A 23,861-nucleotide genomic window follows, 5' to 3' on the forward strand; every position below is an offset into this window, starting at 1 on the left:
CACAACAACAAGGTCCTGGCAATAACTCTACATGAGCCTGCTCATTTATTGGCAAAAGCATACAGCACTGCTAGCTTTTCTCCTGGACAACCACATAGGAAGAGTACCTGAGATAAATCATCTATAACCACCTCAGGAATCCCAACCACAGCACTCCATTGTGCTGCATGGGCAGGGCACGAAACCTCCGTGTGTAGAACACAAAGTGCATCCCGGGTATCAAAATAATGAAATAAAGCTAGAAGTAATTTTTTCCACAAGCACATGCCATAGATTTACTCACACATGTATGCTTTCATGTTCGATATTCACATGAGATGCAACTGTGTATCCTTTTCACAGGTTGCTTCAGTCAGGAACAAGCTGCATGGTACAAGTGTGAGTGGAGGGCTACTATTAACTGGTGTATGTACATAGAAATGTATGTGAAGGTCTGGGACCACCTGGCAACTGTGTTGAAATTCAGCCCTTGTTTTTAATGTTTTAAATTACTGAAGAGATGCAAATATTTTGATGGAGATTTATAGCTTCACATAAAGGAAGGTATAAGATGAATGTTTACAATGTTACAACTGAACATGGAATGGCACATCCAAAATTCTCAACCTTATATGTTATTTTATAAAGGAAAAACTAAATTACACTGAATAAAACTGCATAAGAATTTACATTTCAGGTCACTTCTATCATAATGCTGCTCCAAATGTAGAAAATTTCCCATTTCTTTCATATTTATATAAAGATGTCTCTTGAATCTAGCTTTACTATAATACCCTTCCTTATATGCAAGTGTTCTGACAGAAACTGTAAAAATACTGCAGGACTTGTCTTGTAATAAGCTACTTTAACGCACTGAATGAACATGCAATTTCAGACAACGGCCATTGTAAATCTGCATAAATTATTCTGTAAATACAACATCCTAACTTCAAGCACGAGGTAGTCTGCTGGTCTTCAGTGGACACTTCTGAATTTGAACATCCGTCCTTTTGCACGAACAAGGGCTATTGTTTACTGATTCACAGCTGAGGAAGGTGAGAGACCTGTTATACTACTACACAGTAGTTACGCTTAACTATAATATACTAAACTACTGCTAGAAACGAGCTAACTGTGCATTAACAAGAGACTGAGAGCAGCGAAAATAAAGGTTACTATTTTCACACATTGCTGCTTAGATGTTCACAGTTTGAAACACAACTTCTGTCTGGCCAAACACCTTCTTTCTTGAACATTCAATACCTTAAAAAAATAATCGGAATTACCAAAAGAAAGAAGTCATCTGTGACACTGGAGTTCATGCTTCCAAACCAAAAACTACTCTGAGTCAAAGCATCAGCAGGAGTCTTAGAATGCTAGACAGAAATAAACTAGGTAATAAAATGCCATTATGTTCAGCAATGCACAAATCTTCTGGATTGACAAGCCCGGACTATTTTATTAGAACAAAGGATGGTATTCCTTTAAATCTGTCCCTTAAAGGGAAAGCCCTGAATTTACAGGATAATTTCCAAGATTTTGCACAGGTTGCTCTGGATTTACAGCGACAAGCAAACCACAATGGGCTCAAAAATCAGATATTAAAATAGTAATTTGGACAAGTGTCTCATGAAACATTTTTCTTCCTTTAGCTTCCCAGTGGAATGCTTTTCTTTTCCATAGTGGACTTTTCTCTTCCTCCTTCTGTTGTTAGCCATGTCATCTGCTAAAAAAAATAAAACAATCCTGCTTGTTTGAGCTCAAACTCTGTTTCATGCATATTTATTGGTGAAGAAATACTCCTGGTGTGAAAATAAGTTAAATATACTTCCTCATTTCAACCATTTTCTCAAAGTCAATTTTAGGAGCTTTCACTGTCTAGTATTCTAGTACTTAAAAACATGAATCCTTGTATTATCCATAGAGCTTTCCTGACAAGTAATAGATTAGTCTCTTCAGACACAGAGCAGCATGAGAGGTTCCAAATACCACTCTGCATCCTTACTACCTGCTTTACAATTCCATACATTTCATTTGTGAGACTAGACCAAAATATAAAATTGGAGGAAAAATCCTGTTGTACGAATAAAGTCTTTTACGAAGACTTTTTGTATCTGAAGCACAGATACAAAAACCAAGACAGAGATGCAAAAAAACGTCCCAGATGAAAAAATAAGACATACAATAAAAAAAAATTTAAAAAAATCAGAAAAAAGCGCGTTGAATCAAACTGTTTCCTGCAATGCTGGAGTTCCTTGATGTAGTGCGATTACTAAATATAGTATTTTACTAATCTCAGCAGGGAGCTGGCTAACTGCATGCCCGTCAGATGTTTTTAATGGTCACCCCCTGTGGAACAAATCTAAGGAGCGCATGAAAAACACCCACATTTAAAAAAGCCCCCTTGCTAGATCATTAAGGAAGGATAAAGGCCTGTACATTCGGATGTGATATATAACACAATCATTGTGTCAAGAAAACATATGTTTGATTAGTGAGCCTCAGGTTCATTAATCGCTGTGTCTGCTTCACAGCAGTGGGCAATGTTTCCACCGTAGCTACTGCACGAAGGCTAAAGACACCCGGTAGCTTAAAGACTGACAGTTCAGCAGTAAATCTTGAGCTATTCCAACAGGTTCCTCTCTTACAGAGTTTGAATAGCAGCTGTATCGTAGTCTTAAATCTTCATTAAAACACAGTCCTAGGGTTTAGACTAAGAAATAAACCATTACTGTACCATAAATAGGTGACAAGCAGCAGACTACAGGCATTGTCACAGGTTACTGCCATAGCATTTTACGTTCCTGACTGTAGTAAGGCAGACGCTTGGCATCTATAAAAACATGTGAAGTATAGTAAGAGTGAAAAAACTTACTTGATACAGTTTCCCAAGAGAATATATAAAATAGTTGCTAAATGCAAAACAAGTTTCTCATCTGAGCCAAAGCTTGTACATCCTTCACGCTATTTAGATACCCCCTGAATTCAGAGCTCCTGTTTCAGTGATGCAGGAGATCCGGAAACTTTGGCCATACATTATGTTCAGTCAAGCAGGGGAGACCCAGCTCTGTCCTACCTCTGGATGTGACGTTTAGTTCTAATTAAGAGAAAATTAGCTACGACTGCTGCTGTTGCAGCAGCATACAGGATAATCAGCACAGTAAGGTGCTTACTGTTTACCTTCCATCTGTTAAACCTTATCCCAGGTTTGTATTTATAAAGACAGTGTTTCTGTGGAGCACCTGCAAAGTGAGCAACCATGTTTTCAATGGCTGGCACTCAAGGCTGCAGAGAGACCTGTTTGTCTGATGTGGAAGCTGAAATTGGGAGATGGGACATGGTTTTCCATAAAAAATCAAACTTGCATTGAAAAGCACCTTGCTGCTCTGTTCACTTCCTCTATTCTATAACCAAGATACACATTATTTTGCAGATATAGTAGGGAGTAGTTTAACCACAGTGATCTAAACACTGAATACAATCTTCCCCCCCCCATACGAAAAATATGATTAAAAAATAATAAATTAATAATTCAGAAATTAAATCACTGCAAAGCGCTACAATACAATGTAAGTTATACCTGACATGGTTTTTGCAGAAACAACTTGTCTGCCTCTGATCCATTCATCCATAATTATTCAAGTAAATATCATATTTTCAGAGAGAGGAGTTTAAATTAATTTTATAATTCACAGTCAAAGGAAATACGAAAAACTGGCAATCCTTGGATCTCCGGGTTTCATCACATGGCCTAAAAAAAGGAGGGAGGTGAGGGAGTTTGCGTTCTGCTAATAAAGTACACAGAGGGCGAGCATGGTACAGAGCATTTGTGGAGGAGCTTGAACAACTGACTAAAGGGAGAGAGAGAAATGTTCAGGTTTAAAACCACTTTCTAGCAAAAGCAGCAATGGAAGTATGTTTTCACGTCCACTTGTTTTCATTATGAAGGTTGTCGCTGGAATGATGAGTGAAGCAAGCATTAACTCTTTTTTACAAACTGCACATGAAAGCCCCAAATGCTGCATTAATGAAGAGGGAACAGGATCACTGTGAAATAGCAAGCACAAAACCAGCTGCCTGGGTTTGCTGAAACATCTGATGCTGATACAGACACCGGTTTTGTGCACTAACCTACATATAGGGCAGTTTGCGGAAAGAACCACCCCTCTTTAACTAAAACAAGAAAAAAACATTGCACTTCTGAAAATTATCCTGCCTCATTATGCTCCCAATTCTGAACGAGACTGAAGGAGATGACAGCCAAAAAAACCTCTGAAAGCCTCCACTTCAAGTCACAGTGAGAGGAATAAACAGTAACTCGCCTCTTCTTCACCTTTTCTTATTGCTTCTCTTTTTAAGGGTTTTTGTTTGAGAGACAAGTTCCCTTATTATAATTAAAGCTAAAGCCCAGTCTGCTATGAATTCAGCATCGCACCTTCACATTTTTGGCAGCTCAAACTTCCAGTCTTTCAAAGTTTTGGCTGTATTCCAAGCCAAGGTCCGTAGCTAAGTTATCAAGTCACGTTAGGATTTACTTAGAAAGATTTTGGCAGGGAAGGCAGCCTGGTGCGTTTAGTGCTGGCTACAGTATTTTGAGGGATCCTGACACCCTTTAAACTTTCTCATACGTAAACCCCCTAAATTCTAAAACTGGTTATGAAAATATAATTCACAGTTTTTCCATGGACCAAGTTACGTGCAGGGTTATGTGGGACGATTTCAATGGTTATTTGCAAGATGCTGAGGAGAAAAGCTAAAATGTCACCAAGGTGACACCCACACAATGCCATTAGCCAGTTATTCTCCATTTACCTTCTTTCCTTTTAGAAACTGAAACAAAAAAGCAGCACCTGGATGTTTCTGGAGGCAAGAGGAGCAAAACGTCAGCAGCACTTGAATAAAGGGCTTTCTTTCTTGTAAGAGGGAGAGAGGTAATGAGGGGCAGAATAGAAGAAAGCTAGCTTAGGCAGATTCCCAGCCAGAAGGCAGGTAGTTGGAGACCTCATGTTAGAAAATTTACTCTCCATTGTAGCTAGATTTGCATTTTTTCCCTAATTCTGCATACTCTCGAATTAATCCAGAAACATTCTTCCTGCAGCAAATACTACCTCCTGCAGTACACTCTGAATGAATATGACAGGTTTCCAAACTTGCATAGCTCTCCTTACGGAAACTGATATGAGAATGATTCTTATGGCTATTTTTCTGCAGAATGACTACCACTATTTTGACTTCCTTTGAGATCAAAAATAGGATAATAAGGACTAGATGGTCTACAGTCCACAGAAACATTCCTGAAATAAATAGGAACGAATAAAACCACCTCTTGTAGATCTACCCTGGGTCACTGCCATCAGCTGTGGTACCATCTACCTTCCCTCTGATTAAAAAAACCCTATAAACTAGAATGCAATGAAGTCCAGGTGCTTTGATTTTTACATGAAACGCACTCTCAAGAACAATTCTTGCTGTCAGTTTGTTCTGGTTTATCTCTCCCTCTATTTCACATTCCCAACATGTTTTCTTACTTTTGGCTAGTCAGGCAGAAATTTGGGTTTGGAGACTCTGAAGCCCATTCGATGTCAAGTTCATTTTCAGCATAGCAGGACACCTGTAAGTTTCTGAGAGCCAGGTAAGGACTGTCAATCAACAGGCAGCCTGGTGTTGTGCAAATCAGAGATACCACTAAAATTATCAATAAAATTCTGACTGTCCTACTGCCTTTCCTTGGAGAAAGTTTCTTCCCCTGTTAATACAACAAAAATAGTAGTTGTCTTGAATAAATGGGATAGTTTTGTAGCAAATAACTCAATAAAAGGGTGTAAGTTTTCTTCAGAGCATGATGACTGTAAGTTGATGTGGACAGAAGGAGCTCTCCTACTTCCTGACTTCTTCCCAGTAGCACATAACCGTAAAAATGCCAGTGAAGCGTGAAAAGCTGCACTCATTTTGACTGGGATGGAGCTAATTTTCTTCACAGTAGCTTGTACAGTGCCATGTTTTGGCTTTGCAATGAAACAGTGTGGCTAACACACCATAGCTGAACAGAGTCAAGGCCTTGTCTTCTTCTCACCCCACCCCACCAGTGAGCTGGCTGGGGATGGGCAAGAAGTTGGGAGGTGACACAGCTGGGACAGCTGACCCCAGCTGACCAAAGGGATATCCCACACGGTATGATGTCACGCTCAGCAATAACAGCTTGGGGAAGAAGGAGGAAGGGTGAGGTTTGGCATTACAGCGTTTGTCTTCCCAAGTACCCATGACACGTGAAGGAGCCCTGCTGTCCTGGAGATGGCTGCACACCTGCCTGCCCATGGGAGGTGGTGAATTAATTCCTTGGTTTCCTTTGTCTTAAACTGTCTTTATCCCAACCCTCAAGTTTCTACACTTTTACTCTTCTGGTTCTCTCCCCCATCCCACTAGGGGGGAGCGAGTGAGTGGCTGTGTGGAGCTGAGCTGCCCCCCGGTGCTACCCCATGACCGTCCCTTCTGGCACCCAATGTGGGCCACAAGGGGTTTGAGATAACAACAGATTTGATCAGAGTATGCTAGACCAAATTTATAGCTGTTTAGCTACTAATTGGCAGGCTCCTGTGTTTGCCATGGGGCTTCCTTGCTTCACTGTAGATTAGAGTCCAGTGCTTGTTAGAGCCTCTTTTCCGCTTCTGCTGTTTCCTGCTCTCCTTATCACCCTATTCTGCTCTCCCTGGGAACACACTGATAACAGCACTGGGCTGGCAGATGGCCCAGGGCATTGCTGCTATTCCTGTGCTGCTGTACTGGACAGGCTGGAACTCAAGTCCAGGGGACTGGGACTGTGGGTCAGTACACACTGGAGCAGGCATATCCAGAAGCATATGAGGCCATGGATATGAGCCAGAGCAGGTTCTTCCCTGAAGGGACTGTGGCCTATGGGTAAGGTCATGCTGAAGCAGGTAGACCTGTAAGGGATGGTGGCCCGTGGACAAGCCCACACTGGAGCATGTACACCCCGAAGGGTCTGTGGATAAGCCCATGCTGGAGAAGGGGCAAGGGGAGGAGTTTGTTGCAATGTTAAACTCTATGGCCTAGTCCAAAGGGAAAAAGGGTGAAGACTGTAGTGAATATACTTTTAAATTGTTGTAACCCAAGATTTGATGTTGTATGAAGCCCTACAGCAGGTACCATCTGAATCAACAGAGGACAAACCTCACAAGAAGACATGAAAGTGCAGCAGTGACCCAACCTGAGCTCAGTTTGGTGCCCAATAGCGCCACACAACACACTGCTTCTCCTGTCCTGAGTATCTAACATAAGAGATGGAGTAAACATGGACTACATGGACTCAATGCATATTTTGTGGGGTGGCCCACAGACTAAGGGAATGATATCTGTGTATATATCAAACGATGGGAAGTGGGGCAGGGGGGATTAAAGAGGATCTATTGGATAGTGTAGGACCTCAGCATGATGTAAATGGTAAGGAATAAAGCGTGGAGATTATAATGGCTTTGTCTGGGATGAAGCTAATTTTCTTCATAGAAGCTTGTATAGTGCTAAGTTTTGGATTTGTGACCAAAAGAGGGTTGATAACACACATGTTTTAGCTACAGCTGAGCAGTGCTTGCACAGTGTCAAGGCCTTTTCTGCTTCTCACCCGACCCCACCAGTGAGCAGGCTGGGGCTGGGCAAGAAGTTGGGAGGGAACACAGCCAGGACAGCTGACCCCAACTGACTAAAGGGATATCCCACACCTTTGACATCCTGCTCGGCAATAAAACAGAGGAAAGAAGGAGGAAGGGGGGAACATTCAGCGTTACAGCATCTGTGTTCCCAAGTAACCCTTACACGTGATGGAGCCCTGCTGTCCTGGAGATGGCTGGACACCTGCCTGATGCTGGGAAGCAGTGAATGAATCCCTTATTTTGCTTTCATTGCACCTGCAGCTTTTGTCTTTATCTCAACCCATGAGTTTTCTCACTCATGCCCTTCTGATTCTTTCCCTCATCCAACTGCAGGGGAGCGAGCGAGCAGCTGCGTGGGGCTGCAGGTACCCACTAGGGTTAACCCACAACAGAAGTCTATAGTAATTTGAACATGAGGCCTTAGTTTGGTAATCAGTGAAAATGCAAACTTCATATTCAGAAAAGAAAAGTATACAGCAGAGAGAGAAACTGAGATAACAAGGACTTTGTCAACCATTTCTAAAGGTGTTTATATCACCTGTGGTTAAGAGATAAACATTGCTCTTGAGATGCTTGTACTGGCCATTGAGCATGGCACAGTTCAAGCACACGGGAAGACGATACTCTTCTCCAAAAGGCCAGATTTCAAGCCTTTCAGTGATGACAGAGCACCACATCATTCCACATATCATTTTACAGAAACTGATCTGACCAACGAGCAGGTACAGCGCCAGTAAACTTGACTAAGACCCAAGGCTCTGGTGCAGGAGCCAAAAGCCTAATTCCACAGCCTGTTTTGCAGAAGCAGGTATTGATAACACACAGCAGCACAGTCACTCTCGAGCTACTTCAAGTGGTTTCATGAGTACTTATTTTTAAATAAAAATTTCATTAATTCCCACCGCCCTTTGAGTGTTAACATTAAGGCAAATCAGCTGATCACAGGTCCCTCTGGGCCTGACTGTACACTACTATTTTAGTTCACTATTATTTGCAGTCTGGTCAGTCCTGCTGGGAAAGAAGTCTCCGATACCTTGGGGGACGTGAAGTGTGTGTGTGGGCTAGATGCACAGTTATATACACAGAATTATGGGGGGGGGGGGGTGACTCCAAATGTGGATGAAGCAATGTTTGCTTTAACAGCCTTATTTCAAAAGTATTCTCTAGTATTATTCTACAAACATTTTCATTTTTTAATATCCTAATTTTTTGAGATAAGATGCTTCTCCAAAGAAGCATTTATATAAAACCAGTTTGCTGACATAGCCTCCAAATCCATTTCACATTAATGATGCCAGGAAGCCTGATGTTACAATTTCAAAAGCTTAATTATTGTTCAGGTTTTCTAATTTAAATGAGAGATGAGACTTTTGCAGTCCTCAGAACTAGCCCATTTCCTGGGATTCCAGTCCCATGCTGACAGTGGCCACAAAACCATCTGCAGTCGACACGTTCAAGAACAGAACAGTATAATTTGGGTTTACGTTCTAGTTTTTAGCAGTTGCTACAGCCTCCCTCACTGGCTTTAGCTGGAGACTTGCTAAAAAGTACCTTTTGATTCACTCATCTGCAGGGAACTTTGAAAATATACCATGACAACTAACACTATAATTACAATGATATTCATTATAATAGATTCAGTACATAGAACCTGTCCCCCCAAAACACAGCAAAATTTTACCTGCTTTCTTTCTCAGAAGTGATTTGAGGGAATCTGAGGAAAATCATACCAGCCATTCACAACTCTTAAGAGATGGTTTGTTTTTTTCGTTTAGCACAGCTCAGCTTCATTTCACCCCTAAATAAATGATCACTTGAACACAATCACCACAAAATGATTAAACTTCTAACTAAAACTTTTGTAGCGTAGGCTCAGCAGGTAACCACTGAGGAAGAGCAGAAGCGGATGACATAGTGGGGGGGCTGCTTTACCCAAAGCAGTGAGCCACGAGAAAGGCTGAAAGAAGCAAAGAGAAGCTGCTGCTTTCTATCCTGAAAGAGGAATGGAAATGAAAACAACAACAGTTGTAAAAACTGAGACAGGACATTTGGGATGGGAAGGTAGTCTATAGCCCATCAGAGACAGGAAATGCCCACTGATTTTCTGGGAAACCATGGAAGCTCTATGTTAATGTGCTGCTTCAAAGCCATCTACTCAAGCTTTCACCTCCACTGCAGCATCCTTGTTAGTGTGTTTTCATTTCTTCCCATTGGCCTCCTCAGCAGGGAGATTCTGCTTAGAATGAGACACGATACTGAGCATTTCTCAGAATGCTTTCACCTTACTTCTACTCACTGGAACAATAAAAAAAGTCTCATAATTCCCTTTACTGCAGCAATTTGAATTGGGAGCCCATGGGGAATGCTTGGGGGGTTTTCCTGCTTGTTTTTCTCCCTAACCTTGCAATCCGTACCAATGAATTACTGCAATTTTCAAAGCTAATTCAGAGATCTGTGTTCTTCAAGAGCTCAAAAGGCTGGTAAAAGTCTTGCTGTAGCCTTCTCCTTATTTATCATGGCTTTTTTTTTTTTGTGAATGTGACAAGTTTATGGAAAATTTCAAAGTGCAGCCCTGTTGCCCAAATCCACAACTGGTGTGTCAATCTGTTGCCTTCAGAGATACAACAACTTGTACAAGTAAAAGACCTGGCCTCAATCTTCCAGACCTAAGTTATATCGAAGATCGCAAAGAAGAAATATCCTGGTGTGCTGGTAAAGACTGATGAAACTTCCATTGAAAAAAGTCCTGCTTGCTGTGGGAAGAGAAAAAGACAGACTGAATAAGATGTGGCTTTTACTGAGGTAAAAAACAGCTTCAGAGGTAAGAAAGAAGGAGGGAAATAGCTAATGTCAAGATTCCCAGGGAGCTCTTGCAAATTAAGTATGCACATTTTGCTGGGTCATGTAACGAACAAGAACTAACGAAAGGAAAGCTGTGTCCATCTAGTGAAGTCCAATGAATTTTAATTTAACTAAGTAAGCAACATTTCTTAATTATGACCTGCTTTGGAAAACAACTTTTGAATTGAATTGCCAGCCACCATCGATGCGTCAGCATACTTGGACACAAAATGTTAATGAAGATAAAGGCAACTGCATCAGATTTCAAGATATGAAAGTTGTGATGTGATGATAATAATTTATATCTCAATCATTTCCTTCAGCCTTAACCCTGAATCCCTCATTCATTCCTTTTGTATTAAAAACTCCCACAGAACTCAAATCTGATTTTCATGACTGTGTCTACATTTGCTTGAAAGAGAATTTCAGGCCCAAACTCTTCATTTTTAAAAAGATCAGGAACTACTTAACTGTCATGAACACTGTCAACAAGTTCTGACAGCGAATTTAATATTGGTCAAAAAGAAAGACATCTTGGGTAAAAACAGGGTTGGGATCCACAAACCTTCGCAAATTCAGGCAGAACAGATGCAAAGGTCACCCACCGTCCTTTATTCAGGAAGCCAGGTACCAGTTCTAAGGTGCTGTGCTCGTTAGCAGCCACAGCTAAATGTGAGAGACCATGAACCGGTCACAGCACGGCCTAAGCTATGACTGACAGCTGTTCCGCATACTACACAGAGTCTGAAGAAGCCAGACTTGGCCCTTTCTGCTCTTTCTGTCAGTCCCTACAACCTTCAGCGAAAGCAGTGAGCAGGCACCGAGGGAAGTACCATTACCGACCGCACCAGAATGACAACCCACAGTACATGAGGACATGTCTGCATCGGACAACACAGTACAGGGCAGAAGTCTCAAAGCTATGATCGGCTTCAGGCGATGAGTTTACAGCATGGGGCGATAGCCCAAATTTGCAAAACACTGTGTGGGCTGTCCAGGCTTACGATCAAACTGGAAGTCAGGCACCTAATCTGCACAGATGTTTATGAAAATCCCAAGAATCTACCTTTATAGATGACTTTACAGCTTTAAATGATTTGCTGTTAGCATCCATAGTGCCTGTGTCAATTCTGAAAGCGGTATTTAGGTGCTGCTTAAAATTTGACCTGCCCTGAGAAATTTGCAATCATGTACAGATCAGATTAAAACTATAGCTCCTTCCTTGAAATTCACTGAGGGTTGAATTTCCCTGAAATTTTCCTCACATGCATATCTCAGTAGTGAGATCCAAGCATTCCTAGACTGATTTCCAAATCCAACCTCCAACAAAGCAAAATAAGTGTTTGTTTTGTTTAAAGCCACTGTAGGGAAAGGTTTGAGCTCAGTGTTAACCCAAATACAAGTGTGGAAATTTAGCGTAGGCCCAGCTCTGCCAACAATTCAAAAACATGCGCTGAAATGTTTGTGCCACAAATAAACCTGACCCCAGAGCGTCCAGCAGGACTTTTCCTGGGCATGCAGTCACTCAGAAACATATGACTTTGTGACTGGCTGGGGAGATGAGAAACATTTAGAAATGCCCAACAACATTTAAATCCATCAATGTATAAAGTGAAGCAGTTAACCACTAAACCAATGTGGAGCAGAAAAAAAAGAATAAAATTGTGTAACCATTGCAATCAAAGGAATACATCAAGCGGAAACTGTTATCTCATGTGAGTTTCTATTACGTAGCCACTATGGAGAAAAAGTTAAGATTGTTAAGTCCTGCCAACACAACAAGCCAAGTATGGCTGCGGCCACACACTAGGACTGACTGTGGGCACTCAATCGTGGCTGTTTAAATTTTACGATCTTTGCTTCATGGGAACTCCCAGGGGAATTTCCTACTGGACTACCTGCAACTTGTGTTTTGCCTCAGTAAAAACTGGAGGCTCACATTATTCATGTGTAAACAGCTTCTCTAAATGCTTCCATCTAAACAAACTCTGAATAATTTACTGCATTTAAACGGTCAGCAAAAATAACTGTAACTTTCCTAATCTAGTTACAAAACAATGACTAAAATACTCCATAGTCACTTAAAAATAACAATCTTACCAAAGCTGAATTTTCCTTTAAACCATCTCCAGGCAAAGCCTCCAAAAGAATTAACTGGTAGATTGTATTCATAAATATGAAGCAAGCACTAAACATGCTTTATTCAGAGTTTGTAAAGGCTTGCTTGAAGTATTTGTGTTTAATCATCACTGGTAATTTGAAGCCTGAGCCTTGAAAGTATCCAAACTAAACACCTGTTTTTCAGTGACACTGAGCTGCTGCTTATCAATTACAAGTATCTTTAGAATAAGAAGCCATAAAACATAAAAATGTAATTTTTTAGTACTTCTCCATACATTGGTCCCAATAACTCTTAATATTAAGGGCTTACAATAAAACATGGCTGAGATCATATACAAACAGTTCAGAAGAATTTAAATTCAATAAGCACATTTTAAAGACATGTCCCCTGCAGCTAAAGAAGTTCAAAAAAACATTCAAATAAGCAAATAACATTTTTTTACATTTACAAATGAAACATCATATGAGTATTTATTGATTTTTTTTAAAAATTCAAAAATACATTGTAACAGAACAGAATGTATACGTTCTTCAATGAAAGACAAAACTATGGTTATCATCTGGACCAGAATACAAATACATGCTAACAATTTAAAATCATTTGGGGTCATTCAGAAAACATGAAACAAGCTAGCTGTTTGCAAATGCAGTAGTTTTCTACGTAGTAAATATGCCTGAGAAAGTTCACCTGTAAAGAAATCAGCTTTCAAACTCTTAAACACAAAGAGCTTTCTAGGCTGAAATGGTGAAGAGACCTGTGATATGCACCTGACAGGCCACTGAGCCATTTCCCACAGAGATTCTGTTCACTGCTCCACCTCGGCTCAGCCACCCAGCAGTGGCAGAGTTTCACATCAATACCAGGCTTATTCAAGCGAGGTGTTAAAAAGCATGCTAAGATGATGTAAAACCATCAGTTACATATACAGCGGAGAGACGTTAATAATCGAGACTCTCTACCAAACTCCTTGGTTTGTATCAGGGCCAGGTAAAAAGTAGTAGTCTAGTTTACAGATGAAACGGATTATACTTTTTGGCTCAAGGTAAGACCCTTTAAAAACAATTTCTACATAAGCATCTAGAATCAAAGCATAAAAAACCCAGGACAAACACAACTAATCATTTTACAGTAACCACATACTGTAGGCAAGTAGGAATCAAAACAGTAACATAAATTGTGCATCAGTTCTATGAAAATAACGTGTTACTAGTAGACACAGGCAATCTGAGAAGACGTGAAAATGAGCAGTGAAAACTTCACCGATTAAATTTCTTTTCATCAGAATTCATCTGTTTCTACTGCAGGCAGGTAATAAACAGAATTCAGGAGAACTGAATTCCTATTAGCAGCTTAACTCTACTATGGAGAGGCTTAGGCTTTTACCATTTCTTGCATTAAGAGACATTCAAACTAATGAATCAAAAATGACATTTTAAAAATGAAGACCAAAAGAAAGCTGAATATACATTGTAGACAGAAACAGCATTAGATCAAATCCACAACTGGTGATATCTGATGTACGCAAACGCAATTTAACTATGCTGCTTATTCCAACAGAACATCTGACACTATTTCTTGAATTCTAGCAGCCTCTTTTAAATCACTTCCAACAACTGCATACTTTGTAAATTACACGGGTTTTGATGAAAAAAGTCATTATCAGGCATGCAAAAATTCTAACAGAAACCTCCCAATTTCAGAATTTGGTTACATGATCAAATTACAAATGCTAGAACATATGAAACCAACTTTTGAAATGAAACAAATTCACAACTCTGAAAAGGAAAAAATAAACCAAACCAAACCAAAAAACTACGACAGGAGAAAGAATATTTCTACATAGCTGGTCCTATCCTCCGATGGTGCAAGACAGTAAAATGAGCTACTATCCATATATGCCTGTAATTTTGCATGTAACGGTGATCGAGAAGAGGCTTCCTTTTCCCACCTTCCACACTGCAGAAATGACTGGATGTACTACGGAGGCTGCCACTGTCCTATGAAACGTAGAGCATTTGCCGTTGCTGGGCACAGGTTACCAGTGCTGAAGGACTCATGCACTGGCCCAGCATGGTTCATCTGACATTCTCTAGTATTGACTGTGATGTCAAAAACATTCTGCATTGCTCTGACACCAGGTCTGCTCCTAGGCTGCACCTTCTGATCAAAATGTTGTTCTACAGGTTACAACTAAGAGGTGCAGGCTGGGAAGTAAAGTAACAGCTTTCACGACCCGGCCCAGAAGACAAACACAAAGTTAAGGTGCTGCGTCAGTACCTTCTGGGTCAGAGTCAAAGAGAGAAGCCAACGCCAGAGCAGTATGTAAAGCTTCTAATGCCAAGAGGTGAAGACTCTCAAAGAAGTGCAAGTAAAAAGCATAATTTAAGCCTGTAATTATTTAAGGAGAATAAACAAAAGAGAAAGATGGCCTGCAGTAAGGTGAATGGAAGGAAGGAACAAAAAAAAAAAAAAAAAAAAGAGAGAAGGAGGGACGTGTATACTGGTGCAGGGTTGTATCTCCTGGACCCAGAAACTGCCTTGGACACCAGCTAAATTTTACAAGATAAGTTACATGCATGCCCACATTCAAGAGGGCAAGAGTGAAACCTTGATGGTAATGCTATGATTCTGGCTGAAGAGCTTCGTTTTCCCCCTCCCATACCTGAAAGCCTTGAATCCTTGCCAAATACTCCAGCTGTTTTGAAGGCTGCACTGCAGAGCAGGGGGAAGCAGGAGAAATTCCTTTTAGACCTATGGCTTCGGCAGTTGGGGATGTTCCATTCATGAGAAGTTCCCTGGCAATCGTAGCTGTGCTATTTGTTGTAGGAGATATGCTGAAGAAAGAGCTGGAAGTCTGGCTCATTTCTTTGGACGACAAATAGCTTACAGTGGTACCAGGGGCTGATTTGTTGCGGCTTGCTTCCATCTCTTGATAAACATCAGGAGAGAGATGGAGTATTCCCTTTGGTGCTGAAAATAAAAACAAAGATAATTCTCATTACTCTAGAATGGGTTTGATGTGTCGACAATTTTCATTAATGTGTTTTGCAGTGGAAAACAAAGCAAGCATTAAGAAGCAGTAGCTTTTTTACATGGTAACTGTAAATGAAATTGCAAAATGTATTTAGAAACAAAATAGATCTGAAGTGCTCCTCTTAATCCTCTTCCCCTACTCGTTTTAAGAAGGTACAAGCCTGGACTTTAAAACTGTGGCTAGCGCAGAATACACATCACAAACAAGTAAGGTTTGGACATCTACAAACCACGAGGAACAGCTGCTACTTCAAAATAGTAGCACAATCGTTATTTCACTCCAATCTTCTGCCTCCTACCTCATACAATAATTTAGGCTGTTATTCCACAAGTAATTTAGACTAGCCTATGTCAGCACTGTCGCCACCAGAAGTAGTTCTTTTCTCTCCCACCTACAGCTGCTGTTTGTCCTCTCCAGCTGTTCTATCGCTTCCGCCAGCACCAGCACCTGTAGGACCACGCAGTGATGCTCATGAGAATGAGCTGTTGGAGGCAAAAGGAGGGCAGGACGGCTTCCTGTGGTAGCAGCACTGCCTCAAGGGCTGGCTCCAAGTGTGCTGAATTGCAGCGGCAGCCTGGGCTTAAACAACCTAGAATTGCCCTGCAGCCACATCGCTGCTCTGCTAATGACTCTTAGGTGATTGATTGCTCTTCAGTGAAGAGGAGGTTATTTATTAGCTGTGTACATGGCATCCTATAGTTTGCAAATAGCTACTTGCCTTGGACAACATTTACACAGAACATGGAAAGGATATCTGTGTCATCACTGATCAATAAGAGTTAGGGTAAATAGTAAAAACATCTGAATTCATTTAAGTGAATTACTTTTAAATATTTCCAGTGACATGTAAATTGGGGATAATTTGTCTACATTCCAAAATTTTCAAAATATTTTTAGAAAATGTCTCAACCCTAAATCTGCTTGGAAACAGGAATACATACTTGATCAGTTTTGCTGATAGTCCTGTGGATGGAAATGCTCAAAATTAAGTCTGAAGTTTGCTAGTTTTCATACACAATGAAGCATTTGTTGGAAACATGAGTACCCAGTTTACTGATATAAGAGAAAAACCTCTTTCTTATTATTAAAATATTGAAAAATAAGCCTGAAATGTGTAATTTCATATTAATAGCATGCTTTAATCTTGTAGCATGTATTGGAAAAAAAATGGATGAACTTGAGCCATACGGCATTTCATTCTAGGGATGATGAACCTGTTTGTTAACCTGTTTTCTCTTTCCCAAGAGAAATCAAAGGGTTCAATGTTTAATTCATTTACAGTAAGTATTAAATTCATCTTAGAATGTAGGATAAATTCAAAGAGAAGAAAATTAATTTCCAGTTACCTAGAAAGGATTCCTCTAATCCTAATAGTGCAGGCAGTATTTTTAAATAAAATGTCTACTACAAGGAGAAGACTCAAAAATATTACCAGTAATTAATATCCTCACTTTCAACTACACGGTGAAAATCAAATTTCCTCACTGCTGACTTAGCAAACTGCTTACAGGTGAATCTTTTAACTGATTTACTCACACATTTGGCTTTTAAATTAATATTGCTTTCAGAAAGCCGGACCATCGGCTTATACCATTCACAAAGACGTATCTGTAATTCACCTGACTGCTCTTCCCACCTACCTTTGTGGGGCTGAGGAGCCCGGTTGGACCCTGAACTCTTAACTTGAAAGGTGTTTCACCCAGTCTTGCAACTGGCTCCAAAGCCAGTGAACCCTGCCCTGAACACTAGAGCTAAGCACAAACTCAAGACAATGCTATTGGGAAAGACAGAGGACAGGGTCCCTAAAATTTCTTTTTCTCCATTTGGGACAATTTAGAATATAACTTTGTAGATAACAACTGTGTAAACATGCAGCATTATTTTATGGCACATAATCACTACATGATAGACTGATTTGATACCCTTTTTCTGAGGCTACAACCTCCAAGGCCTATCACTGCTCACATTTTTAAATAGTCTTATATAGGAGCTAACACAAAAGAAAATTAAAATAGATAATACAGATATTGATAGCTGATGTTAGGTTACAAAATCAAACAGCAACAATAATACTGAGTGGCAGGTGTTTGTCGCCTCCGAAGACCTGCCTACTGTAAATCTGATTTCCTATAAATATTTGAGAAACAGAAATGAAAATGGAACAAAAGGTAAACCAGTAGACTTGTTCAGAAATAATATGGTAATAGCCCCCCCAAATCAATTTTAGAAAAACATAGTATGTTAACTTAAAAAAAGTTTAAAGCCGTTTAAAATCAATTCCAGTGCTGCAGATGTCTGTTCCATTGATGTAATATTACTTAAAACAAACATTTTACATGCTTTCTCAGCCATTTCACTGTTTTTACATGATCCACCCGAATATCTAACCGCTGTCTGGAACAATGGCTTGGAATATGTCCAGATTACTAAGCTTTCTAAATGTTAAAATAACTAATATGCAGCATATGATGAATAAAAAGATATTGAGCAGAGTACAGCAAATGCTCCTAAAGTACTGACTTTAATGGTGATGTTAAATTAATAATACTACCTTTACACTTATGCAACACCTTTCTGCTAAAGACTTCAAAGTGCTTTATAAGCAATAATTAATTTAAATCATACATGGGCTCTGAGAGGCAGATATTATATTACCATCATTGATTATCTCTGGAAACAAAGTAATGTAATATTCTAGTCGTTACATTAATATAGTTGCAAGCTATTAACTTTTTATATTCAGGGCCTATGTTTCACGAAGCTTCTTACAAACTTGTTTTAAAAAGCCAATAAAAATTTGGTCTCTGAAAACTTCTATCAAGCATATATTAACTGTAATTCATTATCTATTTTTAATATTTCTTAAATATAATTTCTCACTGTTATCTGCTTGCTTCAACTCTGTTGAATTGTAGAACAGTGTGAATATATATACACATATATATATATATACACAAAAAACAGTTTAGTTACAGTGGTAAAGCTGTTATCACAAGACAAGGAGTATGGAATATGACATCAACAGAGGATTAAGTGTAAAAACAAAAGGACTCTTCAGAAATTATCTTAATTACTCTTCCAACAAGCACTTCAACAAAATACATGGAAGGCAGAAATACTGTCCTCTAACACCTTTATGCATTGCAGAACATCTCTAGATGAATATTTTCATATTTTTGTTAGTCTTTCAGCTAAAAAAAAATATGGATTTTTGTATCCACTGAATATTTACCCCATACTAACTTCACCATACTCCAAAGGCAGCATTAGGAGTCACAGGATCTGTAATACTACCATTTAGGCCAACAACATCACACCTTCTGCTGGACATTAACCTAAAGGTACATTCACAAAACATGTTAAAATAATTTCCATTCATATTATTTAAACCTGTGGGCAAATGTGCTATGAAAATATGCAAGCTAGCTATGCAGTGTAATCACTAACATTTGAAAAACATGTCTTATTCATCCTTGGTGGTAATTGTTAGCAGCCTCTCACAATCTTCTGAAGTCTCCAAAAACTCCACACCAAAGACCTCTCTTACCTAAGAACAAGTTTCTTGATCTTCCATTGTCTCCTTTTGCTGTCACGCCTATGGACGCTCAGTATACTTGGTCTAAATCACAGCTTTATTCTTTCTTGGAGAACGACAATTTTCTCCCAAGGCTCTCACCTGTCCTACAGCAAAGCTATACTTGTCAGTGCGTCAGAAGCAGCGTCAGCTGGAGTATGACTTTCCCTGACACCCCTGAAGAGCACATGCTCTTCCCTGCACCACAATCAGTGATACGGGGCACCAGCAGGAAGAAGCGCTTTCATAGCATGAAGGAGCGCTTTCGTCTTGTGTAATGAGTCAAAGTAAACCATGATATAATTCTGTATACGACATGCTCACAAATTAACACCTTGCTATTTGAAATAACCCATCACTGGATGAGGAAAAGATTATTCATGAAGAGATAATCAGTATTTTTGGAACTGAATAAAATACTTGATAGATAATCATCAAAAAGCTTTCTTTCAGATTATGCTACTTGTATTGACAATGAAAAAAAATTCTTGCATTGTGCTGCTCAAAGCACGCGGCAAAATCTTGTAGTAAGGTATTAATCAGGAAAAGTTAGACCCAGATCTAATCCTGACTTCACTATTCTGTAAGTTAAAATGAACAAAACCTTAAGAGGCATGGCAATAATGCAATAATTCACATGCAGTAATTCTTCCACAGAACTGGCAGGTTCTCAACATGCCCTTAGAATGTGGCCCATTATGAATCCACTGAGAGCAAAAAAGAGCATTTATAAAAGCAAATAACTATTTCAATAACAAGACTGAAAAACGTAAATATTAGCATAAAAAGAAATTATCATTTTATACTCCACTCATTGTAAAAACCTATTTATACACTAGAATATTTTCAAATTTTGTTTCATTACCTCAGTAGGAAGCAAACGTCAGTCAAACAAGTGAATAGGCAAACAGGACAGCCATTATGTTCTCAGTAATAGTCTACACACAATCTTGGCTTGAAGAACCAAGATGCAATCATTACCTACTTAACACAGCTATCTGTGGTATTTCTAAGTCACCAGCTACTGCAACATTCAGACATGAAAAAATGTTTTGTCATTACACAATGTCCTTCAATCGAAAGATCTCATCTCTGTGACCTTAAACAAACCGATGTTATATAAAGTCACTCATTAAAATACTAGTTTGTTTAACCTTAAAATAACCATGACACTGAAGTAAATACTATTTAGTTCTTCACAAAGCCAGGTCTTGATATCCTTATTTTCACTGCAACTTTTTCTGTACAGCCAAAAAAGCAAACTGCAGTGTCGCAGGAGACTTAAATTGTATACCTTCCTGTAACATTTGGTGTTTAATTTGTGTGAGGAAAGTCCTTTGAAATCTCCCACAGCTTTACCTCTGCTTGGGAACATAAGATTTTGGTAAAAATAAGACTTCGTGTTTGCAGTAGGGAATTTCTACTGGACATTCTATGAAATATTCCAATAGACAGAAGAAACACCTACACCGTTATTTTTACATGATAATTTCTGCATGGTAAATTTCCAACAACGTGTCAATGTACCAGATAACCTAGGATTAAGTTGAAGCAGGTTCTGAAAAGAACCAATCTAAATGCAGAAGAAAGGACAGTATTCTTACCAGTAATGAGGATCAGCAAATTTGGAGTAGGGGGAAATCAAGCTAGTGAGCTGGTCGATCAAGGTGCTGGTAAAAGCTGCAAGAAAGGGATTTTTGAGGGTGTAAAGTAATTGGGAGAGTGCCTAAGTGCAACTGGTGGTGACCTGTGCAGGCATTAACAGATTAAGAGGGGAATGAGAATTGTGATGATGAAAACAAAGGCATGACCCACATGCAGAAGAGATGAAAGAATGATCAAGTCTACTAGACAAGATAGAGAGGTTGCTGAAGCTAAGAAGGTCAAGTGGGACATCAACAAGCACAGCATAGGTATGAGCGAAGATGAAATCTGAGGAGGAGAAAGCGGTGGGGGAGTGGAAGTCATAGGGATAAGATGTTTGATGTAAGACAAAGGTGATAGAGTATAGAATGGAGAATTAAGTCTTGGTTCTGACAGCAATAAAGCCTTGGTTCAAGCGATCCAATTCTTCAAGGACATTAATGTCCTAGGCTAAGGGTGAGGTACATGTTGGGTTGCAGGGGAGTAGGAAAAGGGGAAAAGACTTCAGAGAAGTGAAAGTATTTAGAGAAACACAGTCTTGAGGCTAACTGTGTGATACTGCTCCGTTTGCTTGGCTGAAGATAGAAATCCAAATGCAGGTAACTTGCAGAATTACATTATTAAATCTGAATTTGAGAGCTAACATCAAAAAACAGCTCTGTGCTGCTATTTCACATGCAGGAATAGGAATAGACTAGTAACCTTGAACAAATGTAAATATAGGTATTTTAGGGGATCAAGAAAAGCAAAAGGATAATTTCTCTGAAGCTATCTCTACCCACAGAGCTGGCTATCTGCTGTCATGCTGGCTGTTTCCTCTTTATACATTTCATACATCAAGAGCTTAATGGTTAAGCAGTCTCCTAGAAGCTGACTTGGGTTCCTTCTCAGCCTGAGGGCATCCAAAGCACAAGCCTCACAGACGGAGTGTATGTTTCTTCCATATGCACAACCCATACTACTCAAGAACCAGGCTTCAGGTTGCTTTCAACACTTTTCTTTTTTTAACCTGTATCTAAAATATGCAGAATATATTACCTGTAAACCAGCCAGGGAACATCAGAATACACATCTGCACCTTCACTCACAAGTGCTTTAATCAACAGACTTCAAAGTCATGATTCCTTCAGATCACCCCTTCTCTGTGGATTTCTTGCATTTTGACAGCATCTGATTTTTTATTTTCTGTCTGCAAATCACAATGATGTTAGATACACATCTCCAAAGGGTGGCTGCCATTATCCAGATTACTCTGCACCCCATGAGTAATCTCCTTCTGGTGAAGAAGGAAACAAAATCTAAGTCTCCCAACTTTCTGGGAACATGTTTAAAACACTAGGTACTTTAGAAATACACACTAAACTCAGCAAAGAAAGTATCGCATCTGCAGATGCAAAACTTGCAGTACTTTAAGCACCTAACTGAGCATCTCCGAAGGGGAAACGTGGTGAAAGAAGGAGGACCAATTGTGGTTGTGGTCCCACACACCCGAGTTGCACCCAAACCCCACTTACACACAAAAATGCTAATTTGGGTCTTGTCACTAGTTCTCAAAACAGCAAGGAAAAAATAACAACACTCCCTTCCCTGTTTCATCAATATGAGGTGCTTTTTAATATTGTTTCAGAAGGTTTTTTTTCAAGTATTTCAAAAAATACATGCAAGCTGTATTTAATTGATATTATTTTGGATAAATTATTAGCTCATTCTTATTGCTAGATGAAACTGAAAAATAACACATTAATTACTAATAATGCCAAATACAGCACAGATTTCCTAGCCTCAACAACTCAGGGAAGAAACAAAATTGGACAAATCTCCTCTGCTTCTAAATTTAATTTTCCTATTTCTTCAGTTAGAAAGAAAATCAGTTATCTCAGACCCTTGCTAGAAGATGGGATGAATCCTTGCTCTGGGTTTTTTTTTTTTAAACTAGTACACCAACACAGCAGCTATAGAGCCAAGGTGTTATTTAAACACAACCAACTGCTATAAGAGACTCTAGCCGAGGTCATGAGACACACAGAGCATAGACAAGTGGCTCAGCTGATGGAACTACTCCCTGAAACCCACAGTGATGGTGTAATGTTCACCCAACAGTATGTTTGCTAAAAAACGCCCCACAAAAAAAAAAAAAACAAACAACAAAACCCAAAACCCAAGACAGAAAAAAAAAACCCCAAACAAACCAAAGAGATGGAAATCTACTGTTCTGGGGCCTGTGCTTCATCAAGTAAGTGCTGTTGTCAACCCCTCTTACTGTGGTTTCTGCTCAGAATGACAAATAATTCAATAAATGTGTCGTAATCTATCAATCTAGCTCCTAGCAAGAGTGTATTATAATTGACGAAGTCTAGTAAGTTTGGAACCAATTCAGAAGTGAAGTAAAGCAATTCAGAAGTGAAGTCCAATGAAAAGTGGTACTTAGTAAGCAAAAAAGCATAGAAGCCACTGCAAGTCACCGTTGCAATAAACCCAAAAGAATTACATATTTCAGCAAAATATAACATATATCAATTCCAATTAAAAAAGTCTGAAATACAAAACAAAACCTTTATTCCCAAACTGCAGACTTCAGTTAATGTCCATGGAAATACAGGGGTATCAAATTATCTACTGCAAGTCTTCACCAAAATCCCCAGCTGAAAAATAAACATGTAGAGGACTTAAAAAAAAAAAAGTCTTTATAAAACAAGTGAGGGCCAGAACTATAAAGTTCACATAAATTTTGTTTCCTCCAAAGTGAAGATGTATTAGTACGCAAAATTTCATAAATACATGATTTATTTTGCATTTCTTTTCTCCAAAAAAATACTGGTAAAGAAACATCTGAGAAAGAATTTGAATGTAACCATACAGTTACGGCTTACATAACACCATATATTTTCATATTTTTTATATTTCTGATATTTTTAATATCTTATTACTTAAGAAGATTTTTAAAAATACTAAAATACATGTTATTTATGGAAAAATGCTCAAATTTCCTTATCAGAGATTTAA

General features: G+C 39.2%; 1 protein-coding gene across 1 annotated transcript in view; it reads right to left on the bottom strand.

The window, feature by feature from the left end:
• Window positions 1-23,861, bottom strand: part of STAU2 (staufen double-stranded RNA binding protein 2) — a 168,398-nt gene that overhangs the window by 63,267 nt on the left and 81,270 nt on the right. Inside the window, exon 12 of the mRNA XM_086465158.1 lies at window positions 15,269-15,576. Coding sequence (XP_086321284.1) covers window positions 15,269-15,576 — 308 coding nt within the window. The remainder of the gene's footprint in view (window positions 1-15,268; window positions 15,577-23,861) is intronic.

This window comes from Leptosomus discolor, chromosome 5, assembly GCF_034619465.1.
Source record: "Leptosomus discolor isolate bLepDis1 chromosome 5, bLepDis1.hap2, whole genome shotgun sequence".
NCBI classification, from domain to species: domain Eukaryota; kingdom Metazoa; phylum Chordata; class Aves; order Leptosomiformes; family Leptosomidae; genus Leptosomus; species Leptosomus discolor.